Source organism: Mustelus asterias, chromosome 18, assembly GCF_964213995.1.
Source record: "Mustelus asterias chromosome 18, sMusAst1.hap1.1, whole genome shotgun sequence".
Taxonomy (NCBI): Eukaryota; Metazoa; Chordata; class Chondrichthyes; order Carcharhiniformes; family Triakidae; genus Mustelus; species Mustelus asterias.
The window spans coordinates 54,659,579-54,679,575 of NC_135818.1; the positions used below are offsets into that span (position 1 = coordinate 54,659,579).

At 41.8% G+C, this 19,997-nt stretch overlaps 1 protein-coding gene across 8 annotated transcripts in view; it reads right to left on the minus strand.

The window, feature by feature from the left end:
- The window catches only part of cep170ba (centrosomal protein 170Ba), an 85,771-nt gene that overhangs the window by 17,479 nt on the left and 48,295 nt on the right, over positions 1–19,997 (minus strand). For all 8 annotated transcript variants that reach the window (XM_078233984.1, XM_078233985.1, XM_078233982.1 and 5 more), the window contains 4 exons: positions 19,799–19,996; positions 14,428–14,548; positions 12,451–14,340; positions 6,739–6,955 (listed from right to left, as the gene is read on the minus strand). In XM_078233984.1, the coding sequence (XP_078090110.1) occupies positions 6,739–6,955; positions 12,451–14,340; positions 14,428–14,548; positions 19,799–19,996 (2,426 nt within the window). The remainder of the gene's footprint in view (positions 1–6,738; positions 6,956–12,450; positions 14,341–14,427; positions 14,549–19,798; position 19,997) is intronic.

A 19,997-nucleotide genomic window follows, 5' to 3' on the forward strand; every position in this document is an offset into this window, starting at 1 on the left:
GGCCAAGGAGGTGACCTTGAACAAGAGTTAGGAGTTTACATGGAAGGAGTGATTTAGGAAGGATAAGAGGGCAGTGAACTCAGAGGAGAGATGGCATGTTGAGTTGAGATCAGGGTTGAAATCACCAAGGATGAGAATTCATTTGGTGTGGAGACTGAGGGAGGAATACAGTGAAGATATCCTGGTGAGATAGTGTACTTGTTTTGGCAGATAAGGCAAAAGAAATCCAAAGAGCTTCTACAAATACATAAAGGGCAAAAGAGTAACGGGGAGAGAGTAGGGCCTCTTAAGGATCAACAAGGTCATCTATGTGCGGATCCACAAGAGATAGGCGAGATCCTAAATGAATATTTCTCATCAGTACTAACTACTGAAAAAAGCATGGATGTTAGGGAACTTGGGGAAATAAATAGTGATGTCTTGAGGAGTGTACATATTACAGAGAAAGAGGTGCTGGAAGTCTTAGAGCGCATCAAGGTAGATAAATCCCCGGGACCTGATGAAGTGTATCCCAGGACATTGTGGGAGGCTAAGGAGGAAATTGCGGGTCCCCTAGGCGAGATATTTGAATCATCGATAGTCATGGGTGAGGTGCCTGAAGATTGGAGAGTGGCAAACGTTGTGCCTTTGTTTAAAAAGGACTGCAGGGAAAAGCCTGAACTACAGGCCAGTGAGCCTCACATCTGTGGTGGGTAAGTTGTTGGAAGGTATTTTGAGAGACAGGATCTACAGGCATTTAGAGATGCAAGGACTAATTAGGGACAGTCAGCATGGCTTTGTGAGTGGAAAATCATATCTCAGTTTTTTGAAGGGGTAACCAAGAAGGTAGATGAGGGCAGTGCAGTTGATGTTGTCTGCATGTTAGCAAGGCCTTTGACAAGGTACCGCATGGTAGGTTGTTGCACAAGGTTAAATCTCACACGATCTAGGGTGAGGAATCTAAATGAATACAAAATTGGTTTTTTGACAGAAGCCAGAAGGTGGTTGTAGAGGGTTGTTTTTCAAACTGGAGGCCTGTGACCAGCGGTGTGCCTCAGGGATCAGTGCTGGATCCACTGTTATTTGTCATTTAGATGAATGATTTGGATGAGAATATAGGAGGCATGGTTAGTAAGTTTGCAGATGACGCCAAGATTGGTGGCATAGTGGACAGTGAGGAACGCTATCTCCGATTGCAATGGGATCTTGATCAATTGGGCCAGTGGGCTGACGAATGGCAGATGGAGTTTAATTTAGACAAATGCGAGGTGATGCATTTTGGTAGATTGAACCAGGGCAGGACTTACTCAGTTAATGGTAGGGCGCTGGGGAGAGTTACAGAACAAAGAGATCTAGGGGTATATGTTCATAGCTCCTTGAAAGTGGAATCACACGTGGACAGAGTGGTGAAGAAGGCATTCGGCATGCTTGGTTTCATTGGTCAGAGCATTGAATACAGGAGTTGGGACATCTTGTTGAAGTTGTACAAGACATTGGTATGGCCACACTTGGAATACTGTGTGCAGTTCTGGTCACCTTATTATAGAAAGGATATTATTAAACTAGAAAGAATGCAGAAAAGATTTACTAGGATGCTACCGGGACTTGATGGTTTGGGTTATAAGGAGAGGCTGGATAGACTGGGACATTTTTCCTCTGGAGCGTAGGAGGCTGAGGGGTGATCTTATAGAGGTCTATAAAATAATGAGAGGCACAGATCAGCTAGATAGTCAATATCTTTTCCCAAAAGTAGGGGAGTCTAAAACTAGAGGGCATAGGTTTAAGGCAAGAGGGGAGAGATACAAAAGTGTTCAGAGGGGCAATGTTTTCACACAGAGGGCGGTGAGTGTCTGGAACAAGCTGCCAGAGGTAGTAGTAGAGGCGGGTACAATTTTGTCTTTTAAAAAGCATTTAGATAGTTACATGGATAAGATGGGTATAGAGGGATATGGGCCAAATGTGGGTAATTGGGATTAGCTTAGGGTTTTTTTTTTTAAAAAGGGTGGCATGGACAAGTTGGGCCGAAGGGCCTGTTTCTATGCTGTAAACCTCTATGACTATGACCTCTATGACTACTTGAGAACACAAGATGAGATATTCAAAGGAGGAGAAAGTGCCAGAGGTGTAGAAACTCATTGAGATTTGATGATAAGTGCCACATGATCACCCTGATGGAGAAAATGGTGGAACACAGAGCCAGATGGGGAGGATTCATTCAGGTGAAGGCATCATTCCCATTTAGCCAAGTTTCTGTTAAGGCCACGATATTGATGTAATCATCCACAATAAATTCATGAATGGCAAGGGCCTCTGTTCATGAGTGAATAGATATTCTGAAGGGTGATGTGGCGTGGGGCAGTGAGAGCAGAAGCACTGGCAAGGTCCACATGGTGAGCAGTGACAGAGTTCAGTTGGACAGAAAGGAGATTGGTGCCCTCTGTGTAGGAATGTTAACAAGAGTGAAATGGGAAAATCGAGGATACCGTTCATAATGAGACAGCACTGAATATCTCGATGAACACTTCAGAGGATACCAAAGGGCACAGGGAAAGCCACAGGATTATTTAAAAGGAAGTCAAGCCTGGGACTGCAGCTAGAGAGCCAGGAGACCAAGGAGTATTAAAAGGCTGGGGTAGTGAAAGGTGAGAGCAGAGCACCGGAGTGTGAAGTAAAAGGAGGCATGACAATATGGAGAGCGGGGTCTTGGTAGGATAAAAAAAGTAATGAGGAATAAAGGGAGCAAAAATGTAAATAAGAGTGATGGGTTAAGGTACTGAGCAACAGCCAAAATGCACATGCAAATGGACTCAAAAAATCAGAAATCACAATGAAACTTTAATCATGCATCAAAATTATTAATTCCAAGTTAATTACTAAAGGCAGATTGTGACAGGCACTTGTTCAAATCAGATTCCGGGGGTTCAGCTTCCCAGAGCTGGCTCTCAGTGTTTACATTACTAAATCAAGATTAATTCTTCCATCAGCAAAATCAATTTTGAGTCACCTTACAGCTCTGACGCTGGATAAAGGAGTTGGATTTAGTGATGTATTCAGTGGGAGCTGCTCACAATGTTAGTTTCCTGGAATCCAAATGAAGAAGGCTGCAGTATGAAAGCGACAAGTGCCTTATAGCCAGGTTTCCCAAATATTTCAAAACTCAAAATTCTCTCTCTCGAGATGTACCCCAAGCTCAAAAGTCTGAAATCAGATTTAGTATTGCTGCATTATTTTTTAAACTGGACATAAGCAGCTAACGACCGCTTGCATCTCTATAGTGGCATTTTAAGTTAGAAGGTGCTTCAATGCAAGGAAAAATGGATACCAAGCCAGGTATGAGGAAGGGTTATCAAAACTTTAATTAAAGAGACTGGTTTTTCAGGAGGCTCTTAAAAGTACATGAAATAGATGTAGTAAGGAGAGACTTAGAGAGGCAATTTCAGAGCACAGAGCCTAAGCAGGTTGAAAGTATGGATGCCAATAGTGGGGTGAAAAGGAGTAGTAATGCACAAGAAACCAGATTGGCAGGAACAGCGAGTTCTAGGACTGTTATAGAGCTGGAGGAGATAACAGTAATAGGGAGGCTTTTTGTCTCGTTACCATGTTACAAAGTATGCAGCCAGGCTTAAGCCTGATGCAGCACAAAATGGTTTAGACTTTTGAAACAATGCCAGGGCTGTGGTAATTTGAAATTCAGCTGTCCCTCTCCTGGAACATCTTGTTTCCCCCATTTCATAAAACGGCCAACAGTACTGATCAAGTGACATTGCATTGTGGCAAATTAAATTTCCTTGTGGTTTAAAAATAACATTGATAAACATGTAATCATTTATTAAACTGGATTGTCATCCATACACTATATTCATTTCAGAAATCAAGTTATAATTGGCATGAGTCCAGAAATTAGTTTACAACAAGAAAAAGAACATCACTGTATACCTGTTTCTCTAGTACAGAAGTTAGACCAACATGACCAATTATTATTTTTCACACTTCATAAAAGGCCATCTCATTAATGAAACTATCTTTTCTTTATGTTTAATTTTTAAAAATGTCCACATATATAGCATCTTCAAAACATATCAGACAATGGATTAACTGATACTAATTGTGTTCCAATGGATATCTCTCATCAGAAAATCCCTGAAAAGGGATTTATATTCCATTTGAAGTTCTGACCTTAACTTGCATGTTATCTACAAATCCCACTTGTGAAATATTAGGGGTCATTTTAATACAACTGTACAAATGAGCACAATGCTAATTGGGGCGATTTCCTTTCATTTGAATATATATTGTGTCCCTTTGGTTGTCACAGGCGGTCCCAAAAGACAGGAAAATCCTAAGAGTTGAGATGAAAATTTGTGACAATTGGCTGTGAAACAGATTTCATCATTTGTTAAATAATCTGGTCACTTTTAGTTATCAAAACTATATCTGAATACACAGAATTATTTCTGAAAGTATGAACAATGTCAAATATGTATCTTCATTTATCACCTATGGAGTTTAATGCGGAGAAGTGTGAGGTAATTCACTTTGGTAGGAATAACAGATGTGTTGAGTATAGGGCTAACGGGAGGACTTTGAATAGTGTGGAGGAGCAGAGGGATCTAGGTGTATGTGTGCATAGATCCCTGAAAGTTGGGAATCAAGTAGATAAGGTTGTTAAGAAGGCATATGGTGTCTTGGCGTTTATTGGTAGGGGGATTGAATTTAGGAGTCGTAGCGTTATGTTGCAACTGTACACAACTCTGGTGCGGCCGCACTTGGAGTACTGTGTGCAGTTCTGGTCCCCACATTACAGGAAGGATGTGGAGGCTTTGGAGAGGGTGCAGAGGAGGTTTACCAGGATGTTGCCTGGTATGGAGGGGAGATCCTATGAGGAGAGGCTGAGGGATTTGGGATTGTTTTCGCTGGAAAGGCGGCGGCTAAGAGGGGATCTTATTGAAACATATAAGATGATTAGAGGTTTAGATAGGGTGGATAGTGATAGCCTTTTTCCTCTGATGGAGAAATCCAGCACGAGGGGGCATGGCTTTAAATTGAGGGGGGGTAGTTATAGAACCGATGTCAGGGGTAGGTTCTTTACCCAGAGGGTGGTGAGGGATTGGAATGCCCTGCCAGCATCAGTAGTAAATGCGCCTAGTTTGGGGGCGTTTAAGAGATCCGTAGATAGGTTCATGGACGAAAAGAAATTGGTTTAGGTTGGAGGGTCACAGTTTTTTTTTAACTGGTCGGTGCAACATCGTGGGCCGAAGGGCCTGTTCTGCGCTGTAATGTTCTATGTTCTATGTTCTATGTTCTATCTACAATGCTTTATTACTGTCCACAGTCAAGGAAAGTCAATTGCGGGGGTCGGTTAGCACAGTTGGCTGGACGGCTGGTTAGCGATGCAGAGTGACACCAACAGCGTGGGTTCAATTCCCATATTGGCTGAGGTTCTTAATGAAGGCCCGCTCTTTCTCAACCTTGTCCCTTGCCTGAGGTATGGTGACCCTCAGGTTAAATCACCACCAGTCAGCTCCCCCCTCTAAGGGGAGAGCAGCCTATGGTCATCTGGGACTATGGCGACTTTACCTTTACTGTCCACTAACTGGCGTCAATAGGAAAGTCTCTAGTGGCCGAAACAACACATTAGAACAGAGCTTATTCTCTGATGTCACAAACCAGAGGACGATATGACAGATGATTTTTTCCCTCCCCCTTTTACAAATATATTTCAAACTACACATTATTCTCCAACCTCTTCAGGGAATGCCTGCAAAGCATGGGAAAAGAAATTTGGGAAAAGAATTTGAACCACCATTGACTGAACTTCATTCAAGGGTTCTGCAACGATTTACATGCCAAGTTCCATCCAGGGTCAGCTGACCCTGAGAATACACCAAGAGCTAGAGACAGGCAGTGCTCCGGTCCAAATTTAAAGCATTAGTGACTATTTAGGAAAGATTACGAGTTGTCTGCTTTCCTGATCAGACTCTTAATGGGAGACACATTTCAAGGGTCGGAATATTTTTTGTTCAAAGTACTCCTTTGTAATTGAAATCACTTATATAGAGCAAATGTCTGAGTGGCACTAATAAAACAACAAGGGTCGCAACTTCAAATAGGCATGATAATCAAGAGCTCTGAGGCCCCCTAAGAAACCACTCTATTGACCAGTGCAGGTAAAGTCATTATCAGTCATGTTCAAAATTACAGCCTTTAGCTTTTATAACAGAGCTGTTCCAGGACACCTTCTGTAACTGACACTGCCATAAAGGCCGTGCACTTAGGGTCTCCATACCAGCAATAAAATAGCTTTAAAAATCTGTTTCACAGCCAACTGTCACAAATTTTCACCTCAACTCTTTGGATTTTCCTGTCTTTTGGGACCGCCAGTGACAACCAAAGGGACACAATATATATTCAAATGGAAGGAACTCACCCCCATTAGCATTGTGCTCATTTGTACAATTGTTGAAAAACTGTACTAAAAAGTCTACTATCACTTTTTCCTATAAAATGAATGCTTCAAACAATGAGTACCAAACTTAGCCTTTCCTTTGAAGTAGGTATGGGCTGTAAGTACCTATAGTTATATTTGTACCCTGTGTTCCTACTTTTTCTGTGGTCTTGACTTCTGTCTGGTGCACAATAATGACCAAGACAAAAAAAAGAGGGGGAGAAAAACACATCTAGTATGAAATCAAAATTAGCTGTTTTACTGCTTGCTTTTCAGTTTTACGGTTTATGGTACAAAGTACATTTCGACAATACCTTGCAATTTCTGCGCTGTGTGTCGTCCAGTTTTCGTACGGATCTTCATCATCATCCACATTTTGTCTTGTTCTTCCTGAACTGGAAGACTGGGTTCTATTGGTGTGTGTGGCTGTTGAAGCATGCAAGCGGTTGTGTTTAGGAGAGGTGTGATTGGAGTTATACTCCTCCTCTGAAGTAGAAGTGTAATCTGAAGTTTGTTGCCTCCATCTCGAGTCTTGTAAAAGAATTAGTTTCAAACAAAGAGAAAGGTAATAAAGGAATAAACAGCAAAAGGTAGACAGCCCAAGGTTCAAGACAAAGTTTCTGATTCCTACAAAGGGAGATTGCTCAGCCTTGGAGCAGAAGTCACTGCACACATTCTTGGAGTTGCGCTCTGAACTTCTATAAAAATAGGAAGTAATTGTGCTTCTTTCTGAATGTTCTGTAAAATGAATTTTCCTATTCAGAAACACATGACATGCCTGGACTTGTGAAAGAAACCCTGGTCTTAAAAACTGCATCAGAAAAAGACTAATCTGGCTATGTGTTTCTTACATGATGAAAAGCTGGGCACAGTTTAAGTCCAAAGAACATAGGAAACAAGAACTAGGTGCTAAGTTTAAGTGACGCAGCACCTCCAGACTTCTCTACCATTCGGATCAAGGTTGATCTGATCATCTCCTACCTGTTCTCAATGGTCCTCTACTCCCCTCTAGTTCAAGATTTCAAAGAGAGTTCTGAGTCCATGTATACAGATCACCAAAAGGTAACAGTCATATACAGAAATAATCAAAAAAGCCAATGGAACATTGGCCATTATAACGAGAGGGTTAGAATAGAATAGTGAAGTAATTGTTGCTACATCTATCCAAAGCTTTGGCTAGACCAATCTAAGGTATCTGTTACAGTTATGGACATTGCCCCTTAGAAAGGATATGCCAGCTTTGGAAGGAGTCCACCACAGATTCAACAGAATGCTACCAGGGAAGAGAGATTCCATAAATGAGGCTTGTATTTCCTAGACATAGGTGAAGGAATTTGCAGTTTCTAAAAATTTGAAATGAATTGATGGGGTTGATGCTGACAGGGGAGTCAATGACAAGGGAGAAGCTTTAAAGTCAGAGTGAGGCCATTCTGGAGGGAAATTAGGAAACACGTATTCATGCAAAGGAAGGTCGAACCGCAGAATTTCTCTTCCACAAGAAAGAATAGATGCCAGCTCAATTAGTAATTTTAGATCTCAGACCAGTAGATCTTTGTCAGCCTTGGGTAACAAGGGATAGGAAGCTAAGCAGGATGATGTAGTAAAGATATTTAACCATGATTTAACTTATGACAGAACAGGCTTTGAGGGTTTGAATGACCTACTTCTGTTGTTGTGTTCCAAGCTAGCATTTCACTGCCACATGTCACTCTCTGCCAAAGCAGAGGATAAATTATCACAATGACATTCACAGAATCATAGAAGAGCATAACAGCGAAGGTGGTCATTCAATCCATCTAGTCGCCACACTCCAGCGCCTGTTCAGATACACGGAGGGAGAATTTAGCACCTAACCAGCACGTCTTTCGGACTGTGGGAGGAAACCGGAGCACCCGGAGGAAACCCACGCAGACACGAGGAGAACGTGCAGACTCCGCACAGACAGATTCCAAACAGCAATCCCTAATCTTTCCTTATATAATTGCATATTTGCAGCTTCATGTTTTTAATCCAATTCCTTTTGAAAGTCACAGTTGAATTTGTATTTGGCCTCCTATCAGGCATTTCATTTCAAATCCTAACCTTGTTGAGTAAAAAATATTTTCCTTCATGCTGCCTCTGGTTCTTTTGTTTTTTGACAAGGACTTGTGTGTCCTCTTGGAAACACTTCTCTTCTACAAGGAAAAATAACCCAGCTTCTCCAATCTATCCAGCTAACTGTAATTCCTTATCCCTGTAACTTTTCTATAAAATATCTTCTGTATCCTCTCCAAAACCCTCAGGTGTGATGGCCAAACTGGACACAATCCTCCAGCTGGGACTGAACTCGAGTTTCATATAGGTTCAGCATAACTCCTGCCTCCTATGTTCCATGCCTCAAAGTCCAGGATTCTACAAGCTTTATTAACTGTTTTGTTAGCTTGACTCATCCTCAAGGATTTCAGCACCAGCAGTAATCTCTCTTTTTGCATTCCCTTTAAAATTACAGGAAACACATGCATGAATATTTACTCCCAATGCTTACAACTAACTGATGTTCGTTAGCCATGAAGCAGGCCAGTAACAGTTCTTTTTATAGTAGTCCATAGAGATACAATTCTTTCTCCTTCCCCCAACTGCACCCATGATGTGGAGATGCCGACATTTGATTAGGGTGGGCACAGTTAGAAGTCTCACAACACCAGGTTAAAGTCCAACAGGTTTATTTGGAATCACAAGCTTTCAGAGCACTGCTCCTTCATCAGCTCGCTCACTTGATGAAGGAGTAGCGCTCTGAAAGCTCGTGATTCCAAATAAACCTGTTGGCCTTTAACCTGGTGTTGTGAGACTTCTAACTGCACCCAGATCAATGAGGTGTTATTTCTCAAGCATCTGACCAGCATTTTAAGCCGGCCAAGTAGTAAAACTGCATTTAAGATAATATAGCAATACGGCTTTGTTTTTGAAGCACGAGACCAATCTCCGTTTTGTAGGAATTTGGTATAAAATAGCCAGAGGAGGTAAGACACTAGTGTAAGAGAAAGCAAAATATAACTTTCATCATGCTCATTAAAAATCCCACACTGAGGTTCATTAGTAAAAGAATCCCATGAACTTGCCACCAAAATAAGTGTTAATAGTAAACATAGATTTTGTGACAATTAATCTAATTCTTGTTAGTATTCCAGAGATATTAATTTCTGTTATATGGCACCATAGTTAGTTTAGGAGTGAAACAAAAAGCTAACTCTTTAACAAGACAACTTCTAACAATGACCTTTTTCCAACTACTTTAAGACCAATGTAAAGATGGAACCCATTACTGTCCACATTTATGAAGGTTTCACGCTGCTCTATAGATTACAAGGCTGGAAAATAATATCAAATTATTATAGATTTCAAAATATATTTATTTCCTCCTTTAAATGCATTTTCTTTGGTTGAGAGCTCTATTAAGACAACCTTTCCAAAAGCCTCTTTGAACTGTACACTGGAACTGAGTAAAGGATTTAGTCAGCTTTCAGTCATCTCTTTCCCTGTAAGCAGATATCTAAGACTATTCCTCTTAAAGAACAACAAGTTGTTACGTGACCCACTACGTAAATGTATCCTAGCACTTATGGAGACACTGTGTAGGACCTCTCACAAAAGTTGCGTTAAGATTTAGTGCAACTTTCATCAAAATAGAAAAAGTTATGTTATGCCTTACATTGGTTTCATGCTCAATAATTTATCCCAAAAAACAAACCTCATTTGTTTAAACAATGTTTAACTTATCACAAGGTGACGGGTTGATTTGGTTCACAATTTCAGCTATATTTTAATGTTAGATCCTGAAACACAACAGATCAACATGGTCTTTGCAGCAATCGAAAAGTGACCAGGAATAATGGCAGCTTGAGGCAAGTAAAGGCACTGTGCATAGGGTTCTCTCCTCCCCCACTGGCAGGTTGGGAATAAGGAGGAGACTCTAAAAGGGGGTCGCAAAGATTTCTAGAGGGAAGTGGCAGCAGTTGGCATCTCCACCACTCCAACTTCTGCTCAACAATGCAGGAAGAGGCACCTTGAGTTACTGAACGTCAAGGTGTCAATCCACAATCTCAACCAGCATTCAGGCACCATTGCTCTAAACACCTCTCTTGCTCAGAACTTCCAAGATTAGAGTAGGAATATGCAATTTGTAAAGCTATCAACCAGCAGCATCTTTGAGCCTGTACCCAACAGTAGTGCATTCCAAGGAATGGTCAGACATGTCACTGTTTTTCTAGAGAATAGCATTGAGCTTATTTGGTTAAGGTGCCCCCTGAAGCACACACAAGGGAACTTCAGATATCAAGTACTTTGTGCCATTTCAGGAGAAAGGCTGCTGAAAGCTAGTTCTCAGACAAGAATCACCTCAGATCTCTAAGGTTCCAATGGAACCATCATAGTAACCCACGACTAAACAACATCTGAACTATAAAACATCCCATAGAAATACTGGATTAGGAGCTCAAGCAAGCAAGTTAATTGACAAAGGGTAGAAATTACAGCCAAAAACAATTATAGAGTGGGCATTGTTATGATAGAGTGGGCATTGTAATGGAAAGCAAAAATGGCTTGCTTACATGGCGTTGTAAGTTAATTTTTTGGGGACCAATAGATTGCTGCTTTGTGTAGAAAATTGGCAGGAGTCTTTGATAACGAGGGTCTCCGTAAGGGTGTTAAGTAAGAACTTAGAGTAGACAAGTGCCAAGTGCCTTCATTTGATATTTCAACATTCGTTCACTGAAAGCACTGTTAAATTTGGCACTCTGTTCTTTGGTTCCTGGCTGCTTTGAGATACTTCCTTCTCTTTCTTTTTATGTTTTTTATGTAATAGAGACACTTTCTACACCACACACACAGCCCAGACTCTTCATAAACCCCTTTAGCTTCTACAATAAGCAAACATTTTATCATTGTGATATTTGGCAATAAGTTACAATGAGGTTGCAGACCCTCACAGGGCTATAATTGCAAGGGTCCACGAGAGAAATTGTCCATAAAAGGCTTTAAATTTCACTCTTGGGGAGGGGGGGGGGGGGCGCGCTGGTTGGTGGTGGGATAAATATGCAGAGAATATTGGGAGAATTTGAAGTTGTGCATTGGGATCGTTACTACCAGACAAGGCAGAAGGGGCTTGATTTAAAGTTTCATGTAAAAGACAGCACCTCCAATTATGCAGCACTCAGTCAACACTAAACTGGAGAGTCAGCTTAGATTGTGTGCTCACATCTCTGGAGTGGAACTTGAACTCACAATTTCCTGATTCAGAAGGGAGAGTGCTATCACCTAGACACAATTAACATCAATAAATACCCAGCGATGATTAGGTGATAAGGGCTATTGGGACATATTGGACAGGGTATGTGCTTGAAATTACAACCAGGCACTGAGACTTTAGCAGGACGAAGGTTTTCGTCCATGCGTTGATATAATCATCCTAATTACATTGTGGAAAGCCTTGTTCACAAATGGATCAATATTCTGGAGGGAAATGTAGAGAGGGGCATTGGTTGCTAATTGCTGGCAAAGTCAAGGGGTCAGAGCATGACGGGAAGGAGATTACCTTGGAAGGATCAGGTGCCTAAGAGAGAGGAGAGTGGAACAGTTAAGCAGTGGCCAATACCTTGTTAAGTCCTTTAAGAGGCACGGAGAAGCCTTGGGCTTACTCAAAAGGATACTCAAATCTGATAGAAGAATAGGAGGCAAAGAAGCAATGATTGTATTGGGAGGCAGGAAATGCACCAACAGTCACTGGATGACACAAAGGGCTGAAGTGAGAAAATGGCTATGGGGGACTGGGGAAAATAAAATGGAGACAGAGGAAATAGGCTGAGACCCAGATTGGAAGTCACTACCAATGGACACTGATGGTGCATGAAGGAAAACTTGTACATTAAATGTTCTAAACCTCGCTTTTTGTAAACTTAAGTTTTCATTAACAAGCTTCTACAATTAACACATTTTTGTTGTGCTCACTTTTGAAATGTAATGTACTAGATGTTCTTTTGATGTATACTCACTGGAAGATGATTTTGCAGCACTCGTACGGACTCGTGAGGTTTGCTTCACTGAACCTCCAGTACTTTTTCTAGATGTAGCTTTAGCATCAATACTAGATGACTTTCGACTGGTAATAGTTGTATCAATACTTCGAGTACTAAAACTGCTTCTTATCACTGAAGTTTCTGTGTCACTGTTTACAGTGAGTGACCCTGCTCGTTTCCGCGGCAAGGCTAGTAGATCAAGCCGTGATAGCTTCTTATCTGTTGGCTGCTTGGAAGAAGTTGAACTTGTTGCGGAGAGCTCCGAAGCCAAAGAAGCCTTGTCCACGTCAGCACTTTCGTTATCTGATGCATCTCCGAGGCGAGCTCGGCGCAGCAGAGATGCTCTGGTTGGCCTAGGTGTTGAAAGGCTGTTTGAACGGGTCAGTGTTGTCTGTACAGAAGACTTCGCGACCTTGCTCAAATCCTCTTTGGTGCGCATAGAGCCAGAAACCTTTTTACGTAACAGGGATTTGCTGGTCTGAGAGTGCTCCTGATCAGAAGAGCCTACATCAGTGATTGGTAAATATGGAAGGCTGGAGGATCTCTCGTCATCTGTAAAGTCTGTGGAGCCACGAGAACCTGTACTGCGTTTCAGCTGAAAGCGCCTGCTGTAATCTGGCTTGCTGCTCGCGTCTGAAAGCTGGGCTCTGCGCTTCTCGGTCAGTCTTTCCCGAGCATTGGCCGGCTGAGGATGGTCTTGAGCTGATGGAGTTGCTTTTCCTTTGTGTACACTACTAATGCTGTTCTGTCTCCGTGCAGAACTTGTGACATTTTTACTTTTCAAACTGACAGAACTTGTTGTGTCATTATCCGATTCTCCAGAGAAGGAATCTCCTTGGGCATAGGAATTATTTTCTTGTTGACCAAAATGATAATCTTGAGACTGGAGTTTGGCTGCTAAGGCTGCCATTGCAGCTTCAGTATCTTTCAGAATGAGATGTGTATCCTCAGTGTAGTCCCCACTGTAGGAACCTCTTGCATGGTCTTTAAAAGGTGGCTGGCTTGAAATATTAGGAACCTTGTTTGCATTGTCAATACTTGGTCTGTCTTTAATGAAACTTTCTCGCCTGACAACAGGTGTACGAGAATCTTTTGTAGAAGTCTTCTTTCTTTCTTGCGAGGGGCTCCTATTAGCTACCGGACCCATTTTACTGGTGGAGTAGATTGCATCTGTGGTTCCTGAAACAGATTGGATTGTATCTGGGGCAGATGACCATCTTGAGCAGGATGTAACAATTGCTGCTTTTGAGTCTACTTCCTGTTCTTTTTGCTTTCTCTCAAAGTTTGCTGGCATTACTTTAGTTACCAAAGCTTGTTTTGAAGGGCTTTCCAACTCTTTCTTTTCTTTTGCAGTGTTATAGGAAGTAGATTTCAGATCATATTCTGGGGAGCCTCTAGTGCTACTCGGAGCTAGCAACTCCTTGGCTGCATTTTGTGTATTTGTATCTGTTACCCATTGCCAAGTCTCAGATCCATCATGATCATTCCATGTCTGTTCTTGATGTAATCTTCTGGTGACCTTGGAAATTCTACATTTTTTACCCTTCACTTTTACAACATGTGATGAATCATCTGACTTATCACTCAAACTGTCGGGCTCCAAGTCTCTGTCTTCACGTATATACAATTTTTCATGATTCTGTGGATAAGAATGCAATTCCAATTCCAATTTCTTTTTTGATTCGGTGCTGGGGAAAGAACGCTGCTGAAGAAACTCTTTTGATTTTGGACTATCAAGCTTTTCACTTGCTGGCAATTGGGGAAGTGTCCGACGTTTCCGCGATGACTGGCTTGTTGTTGATGCTGCATCTGAATCTAGAGTTTCTATACTCTTCACATAATTTCCAATATCAATCATAGCTCCGGCTTTTAGAGAAAAAGTAAAAATGGTGAACTGTCAGCAAAACAAGGCATCATAACTTTATCAAAGACATCACTGAATTTAATACTCACTTCCTTGTTGAAGGTCATGCAATCCAGTGACTGGCCCAGCACCATTATAGCCATCCGCAAGACTTGCCCATCTAGAGACCCATTTTTGCGTCCCATGAGATATTGGACCCACTGGACGCATCTAGACGTTTGACCCAGGGGAAGAGAATACAAAACATACAAAGTTTAGTATAGCTACATTATGTGCAAGAAAAATACATTTGAAATTACATCCAATTCTCAACCACGTTGGGCTCAGAATTTATTGGTTTGGAGTAACTGGCAAGTATCGCCAAAATTCATGGTGACCTTTCTTTTGGCACGATTGAAGAATTTCTTAATATTTAGTATATGCGAGAATGCAAAAAACATAAAATAAGTAGAAATCAGATCACCAATTGAGATTCGTGGGAAGTATGAATCTTGAATATTGCTGAAAATTGATATTTTGTCAAAGCTTTATGTCTTGCACTCGTCAGGACAACTGCAAGAATGCCAAAATAAGGGGAAACAACAACTTCACACTGTGAGAAGTGAGTGCTCATTAGTGGACTTGGTAGGGGCAATGTCGGGCGGCACGGTAGCACAGTGGTTAGCACTGCTGCTTCACAGCTCCAGGGACCTGGGTTCGATTCCCGGTTTGGGTCACTGCCTGTGTGGAGTCTGCACATTCGCCCCGTGTCTGCGTGGGTTTCCTCCGGGTACTCCGGTTTCCTCCCACAGTCCAAAGATGTGCGGGTTAGGTTGATTGGCCATGCTAAAAATTGCCCTTAGTGTCCTGAGATGCGTCGGTTAGAGGGATTAGTGGGTAAATATGTAGGGATATGGGGGTAGGGCCTGGGTGGGATTGTGGTCGGTGCAGACTCAATGGGCTGAATGGCCTCTTTCTGTACTGTCGGGTTTCTATGATTTCTATGATTGTCATGGAGAATGCACCAGTTAATAGTAACTGACAGTCAACTGCCTAGCATTGTTTGATTGGTCAAGGCATTGCCCTGAGGAATGAACCAACGAATGGCCATCATTTATTTTGTTTAGCTGAAAAAGGTGTGATGTGTGTACATGTTCTTTTTGTCTGTAAAGAACAGGGCCCTGTGTATTAATATATGTAGCTTTCAGTACACGCAAACGCACCGAACTGCGGGCCCAACTAACAATCCTAAATTGGTTGTCAGCATAGTTTTTAAACAGAGGATTATTTAGCAAATGTTGTCCAATGCAGAATCACATCTAATGTTGGACAGTGTTTTGAGTTTTGCAAGCAAGGGCTGTTACACTGTGTACCTTGCCCATTGCAAACAATGGAAGGGACAAGGTTTGATACGATCCACCAGTCTTTGGGTCATATGGCCTACATACCTTATATCACACTGGCAATGAAATTTATGTACCACATTAGTTGTGTCTGATAGATTGAATGTCTTTTTGGTTTGATGACAGCATCCTTTAGGGTGAATACCACATCCTTTAGGGTGTTGTATAGTAACAGTGCAAAACAGCTAGCTTCACCTGTTCAAATATTTGAGATACTTTGCCCTTCCAGGGTAATCGGAGATCGACTGGGCACTTTTCAGGGCCAAAAGTGACGGCCTTGGGCCTATTCAAGAGTTTGCACTATATACATTGCGAAATGATCTGACCAGGGTATCCATTTTAGCATAGTGAGCAAATACCTTGGGCCCTATTTACGAGGTTGCCGATAAAACCAACCTTATAGCATGTGGAATTGCAAAAATCCCAACGTGTGTATTGACCAGTGAAGGTAGGCTAGTGGTAGACGATGGTAGAGAAACCCTGCCCAATTTCTCAGCCAGATCATCAAGGAAAGGGAGATCATTTGATTGCTCCATTTTGAAAGTGAATTTGAGCACAGGATGGAGTCTGGGAAGACACGCAAGGGAATTATTACATGCTGCTACAGATCTAAATATAGTAAAAATGCTGACCACATATTGGAAATATGCAAGGGGTAAGAGATGAGTGATGGCCATTTCACAGGGCAATGCCTTGGACAGAGTCAAACTGCCTGGTTTAAATTTTCAAACAATGCTTGGCAGTTAACCGTCAATCACCATGGGTGCATTCTCCATAGTAACGCCTCTACCAATCAGAGTCCACTTGCCAACCAATGAGCACTCTCTTCTCACACAGCATAAATTTGTTGTTTTCCCTGACATTGGTATTCTTGCAATTTAAGTTTATTTATTAGAGTTACAAGTAGGTTTACATTAACACTGCAATGAAGCTACTGTGAAAGTTGCCTAGTTGCCACACTCCGGCGCCTGTTCAGGTACACCGAGGGAGAATTTAGCATGGCCAATCCACCTAGCCAGCACGTCTTTCAGACAGTGGGAGGAAACCGGAGCACCCGGAGGAAACCCACGCAGACACCGGGAGAACATGCAGACTCCGCACAGACAGAGACCCAAACCGGGAATCAAACCCGGGTCTCTGGTGCTGTGAGGCAGCAGTGCTAACCACTGTGCCACAACTGTCCTGAGAAATGCAAGATGAAAAGCTTCAACAAAATGTATTTTTCCCCGCAATATGCAAATTCTGTACTACCAAATTACTATACGAAAGTATGAAATATATATTCCTGCTTACAGTCCTCTATCTATGCATGAAAATTAAAATTTAAAGTTAGAGATCATTAATGCACATTATGCATAAATATTTTTAACCAAATGCAGTTGTAAAATCTTTTAATTTATAACACCAATGATTCAGATGCCACAAGCAAACATTCAAGAATATAAGAAATACATTGTGAGTGAAGGGATATTTTAAATTGCATATATAAATACCAAAATTGCCATAAAACTGAAGTACACCTTTGGATCCTGTTGCACTTTAAATTTTAGACATAACTTTACAGCTTTTCAGAACTGACAGACGACCACGAGACGCAAAAGAAATTTGCATGATCCACACTTTCCCCAAGTTACTGACAACAGGAGGCTTTGATGGAGGTTAAGTGGCATGAACAAGTCGCATTTGGCCTGAGCATAGAAAATGCACAAACATTCGAGGCAAATGAGCGTCAATGGGTAGCCGTCAGTGAGAATGAAGAGTGTGTGTTCTGAAACAAGGGTAGCAAGTAGTAGTTTGAGTGCTTTGGAGGTAGCAAGATGGAGTAGGAGAGTGGGCAGATCACATCTTTAAGTAATGGGCACCAGTTAGAGAAAGAGGGATGTGACGAGAACAAATGGCAGTAGACGAAGGGCAGAAAAATGAGGTGGGTGACTACAAAGTTTAATACCTTGTAGATGCAAAACAAATCTGAAGCTGGGTGTACTAAAAGAGGTGCAACTTAAAAACGTGGGAAATAAACTTCATCAGAGGATAAAGAAAGAGGAAGAGAGTGAAAGGGAGAGGTGGTATATAAGAACAGGAACAGGTCATTCAGCCCATCGAGCTCATCATACCATTTAATATGGTCATGCTGATCGGACACTTCAATGCCTTTTACACCCACTATCCCCTTCGCCCCTTCGGTTGTCGATCAGAAATCTATCTCTGCTTTGAACACAATGACTGAACTTCCACAGCTCTCTGGGGTAGATAATTCCAAAGATTCACAACTCTGTGTAGAGAAATGTCTCCACATCTCGGACCAATGTGGCACCTTTCTCATTTTGAAATTGTGCACCCTGGTTCCAGACTCCCCAGCCAAGGGAAACATCTTAGCCGTATCTACTCTATCTTTTCCTTTAAGTATTTGGTAGGTTTCAATGAGATCACCCCTCATTCTTCGAAACTCTAGAAATACAGGCCCACTTTGCCCAATCTCTCTCCATAAGACAGTCCTGCCATCCAGGACCAAGTCTGGTGAATTTTCATTGTACTCCTTTTATGGCAACAATATTATTTCTGAGGTAACGGGACCAAAACTGCCCAGAGTACTCCAGGTGCAGCCTTACCAAGCTTCTATGCAATTGAGACAAGATGTCACTACTATTGTATTCAAGAGAGGGAGCAAAAGAGAAAGGTGGGGGTGGGGCAAGAGGCAGCAGGAAAGGAAAGGTGGAAAGAGAGGGAGGGAAAAGAGACTGAGCAAGAAAGGGATAAATGGGAGAGGGCAGGAAAGGGGATGAGATAGCAGGAAAGAGAGAAAGGGGGAGAGCGAACAAGAGGGCACATGGGAGGGAGAAACCAAGCGGTCCCTCATAAAAGGAGGGGGTGTGGCCTCATAAATGGGAGGGGCATGCGGCCTCACAATAGGGGATGTGGAGGTATGCAAGTGCCAAAAGGGGGAAGAGCAGGCAAAAACAGATGGAGAGAGAGAGATGGAAAGGAAATAGTTGTTTTACAGCAAGTTAAGTACAGTAGAAGCATATTCACTGCTGTGAACCAGACTGTTCAGTGTCAGTGTGTTCCAAGACAGTCGCAGAAGTTCCCCATCTTCTCCTCTCCAAAGGTCACCTACTTCCAGCTCTGTAACATCATCACTTGCAACTTTACCTCACCCCATCTCTTGCTGAAGCCTTCATCCATAACTTTTTAAATCGCCAAACATGATGATTCAAATGCTACTGGACATCCTCCCTTCATCTACTCCACTTGCGTCAAATAATCCCAAAATCTGCCACCATATACAATCCCATATCAACCCATGATCACCCATCTCTCTTTGTTGACCTGCATTATTTTCAGTTCTCCCAGAACACTGTACAACTGGTCCTGAAGTCTTGCATATTGCTCCCTCACGTTCGTCCCATTTCTGGAGGTTATGCAGATCCAGTTCTGGAATTCTCTCTGTAAACCCCTCTCTGCCCTTCCTCCGAGAAAACCCTTAAAATCCAACTCTTCCAGAAAGCTTTTATTTTCTTGTTGATTGTATTTTTATGATGTGCCTCAAGATGCTGTTCTACACTAAAGGCCAATGTAAATGTTGACTGCTGTTATTTCGTAAGCAAACAGACTTTCAATTATCACAGAGGATTCCAAATACAGTAAATGTGATAAATGTATTCTGATGGTCGGAATTGAGGGATAAATGTTGTCCAGAGAGCCCAATGCTCAAGCATAACAACACCCTTTCATAATAACAACAGCATTCTGTAAACATAGTAAATATTTATAATAGAGATACATATGCCATGTTATAGATGGATGGATACAATGGCTCTGAAATCATTGTAAGAAGTCTCACAACACCAGTTTAAAGTCCAACAGGTTTATCTGGTAGCAAATACCATAAGCTTTCGGAGCGCTGCTCCTTCGTCAGATGGAGTGGAAATGTGCTCTCAAACAGTGCAAACAGACACAATCATTGTGACACAATCACAATCTGAAATCATTTGCCATTGCCCTAGCCAATTGTTAGAGTAACCATTAGTATAATGGCTAGATATCAAAAAAACTAAATATTAGCGATTTTATCAATTACCTGTGCCACTGTATCTGAGCCACTAATAGTTGTGTGATATGCCTGTAACGAAGGTGTTTGCTGGTAAAAAGTGTTAGTGCTCTTGTTACACACACTATGTTCATTCCGTAGCGCAGGAGAACTTTCATCGTTTATCACAGGTCTATAAATTTCAGCGTTAATCCGAGAAAAGTCCGGTGATTCAAAAACACCAAACACC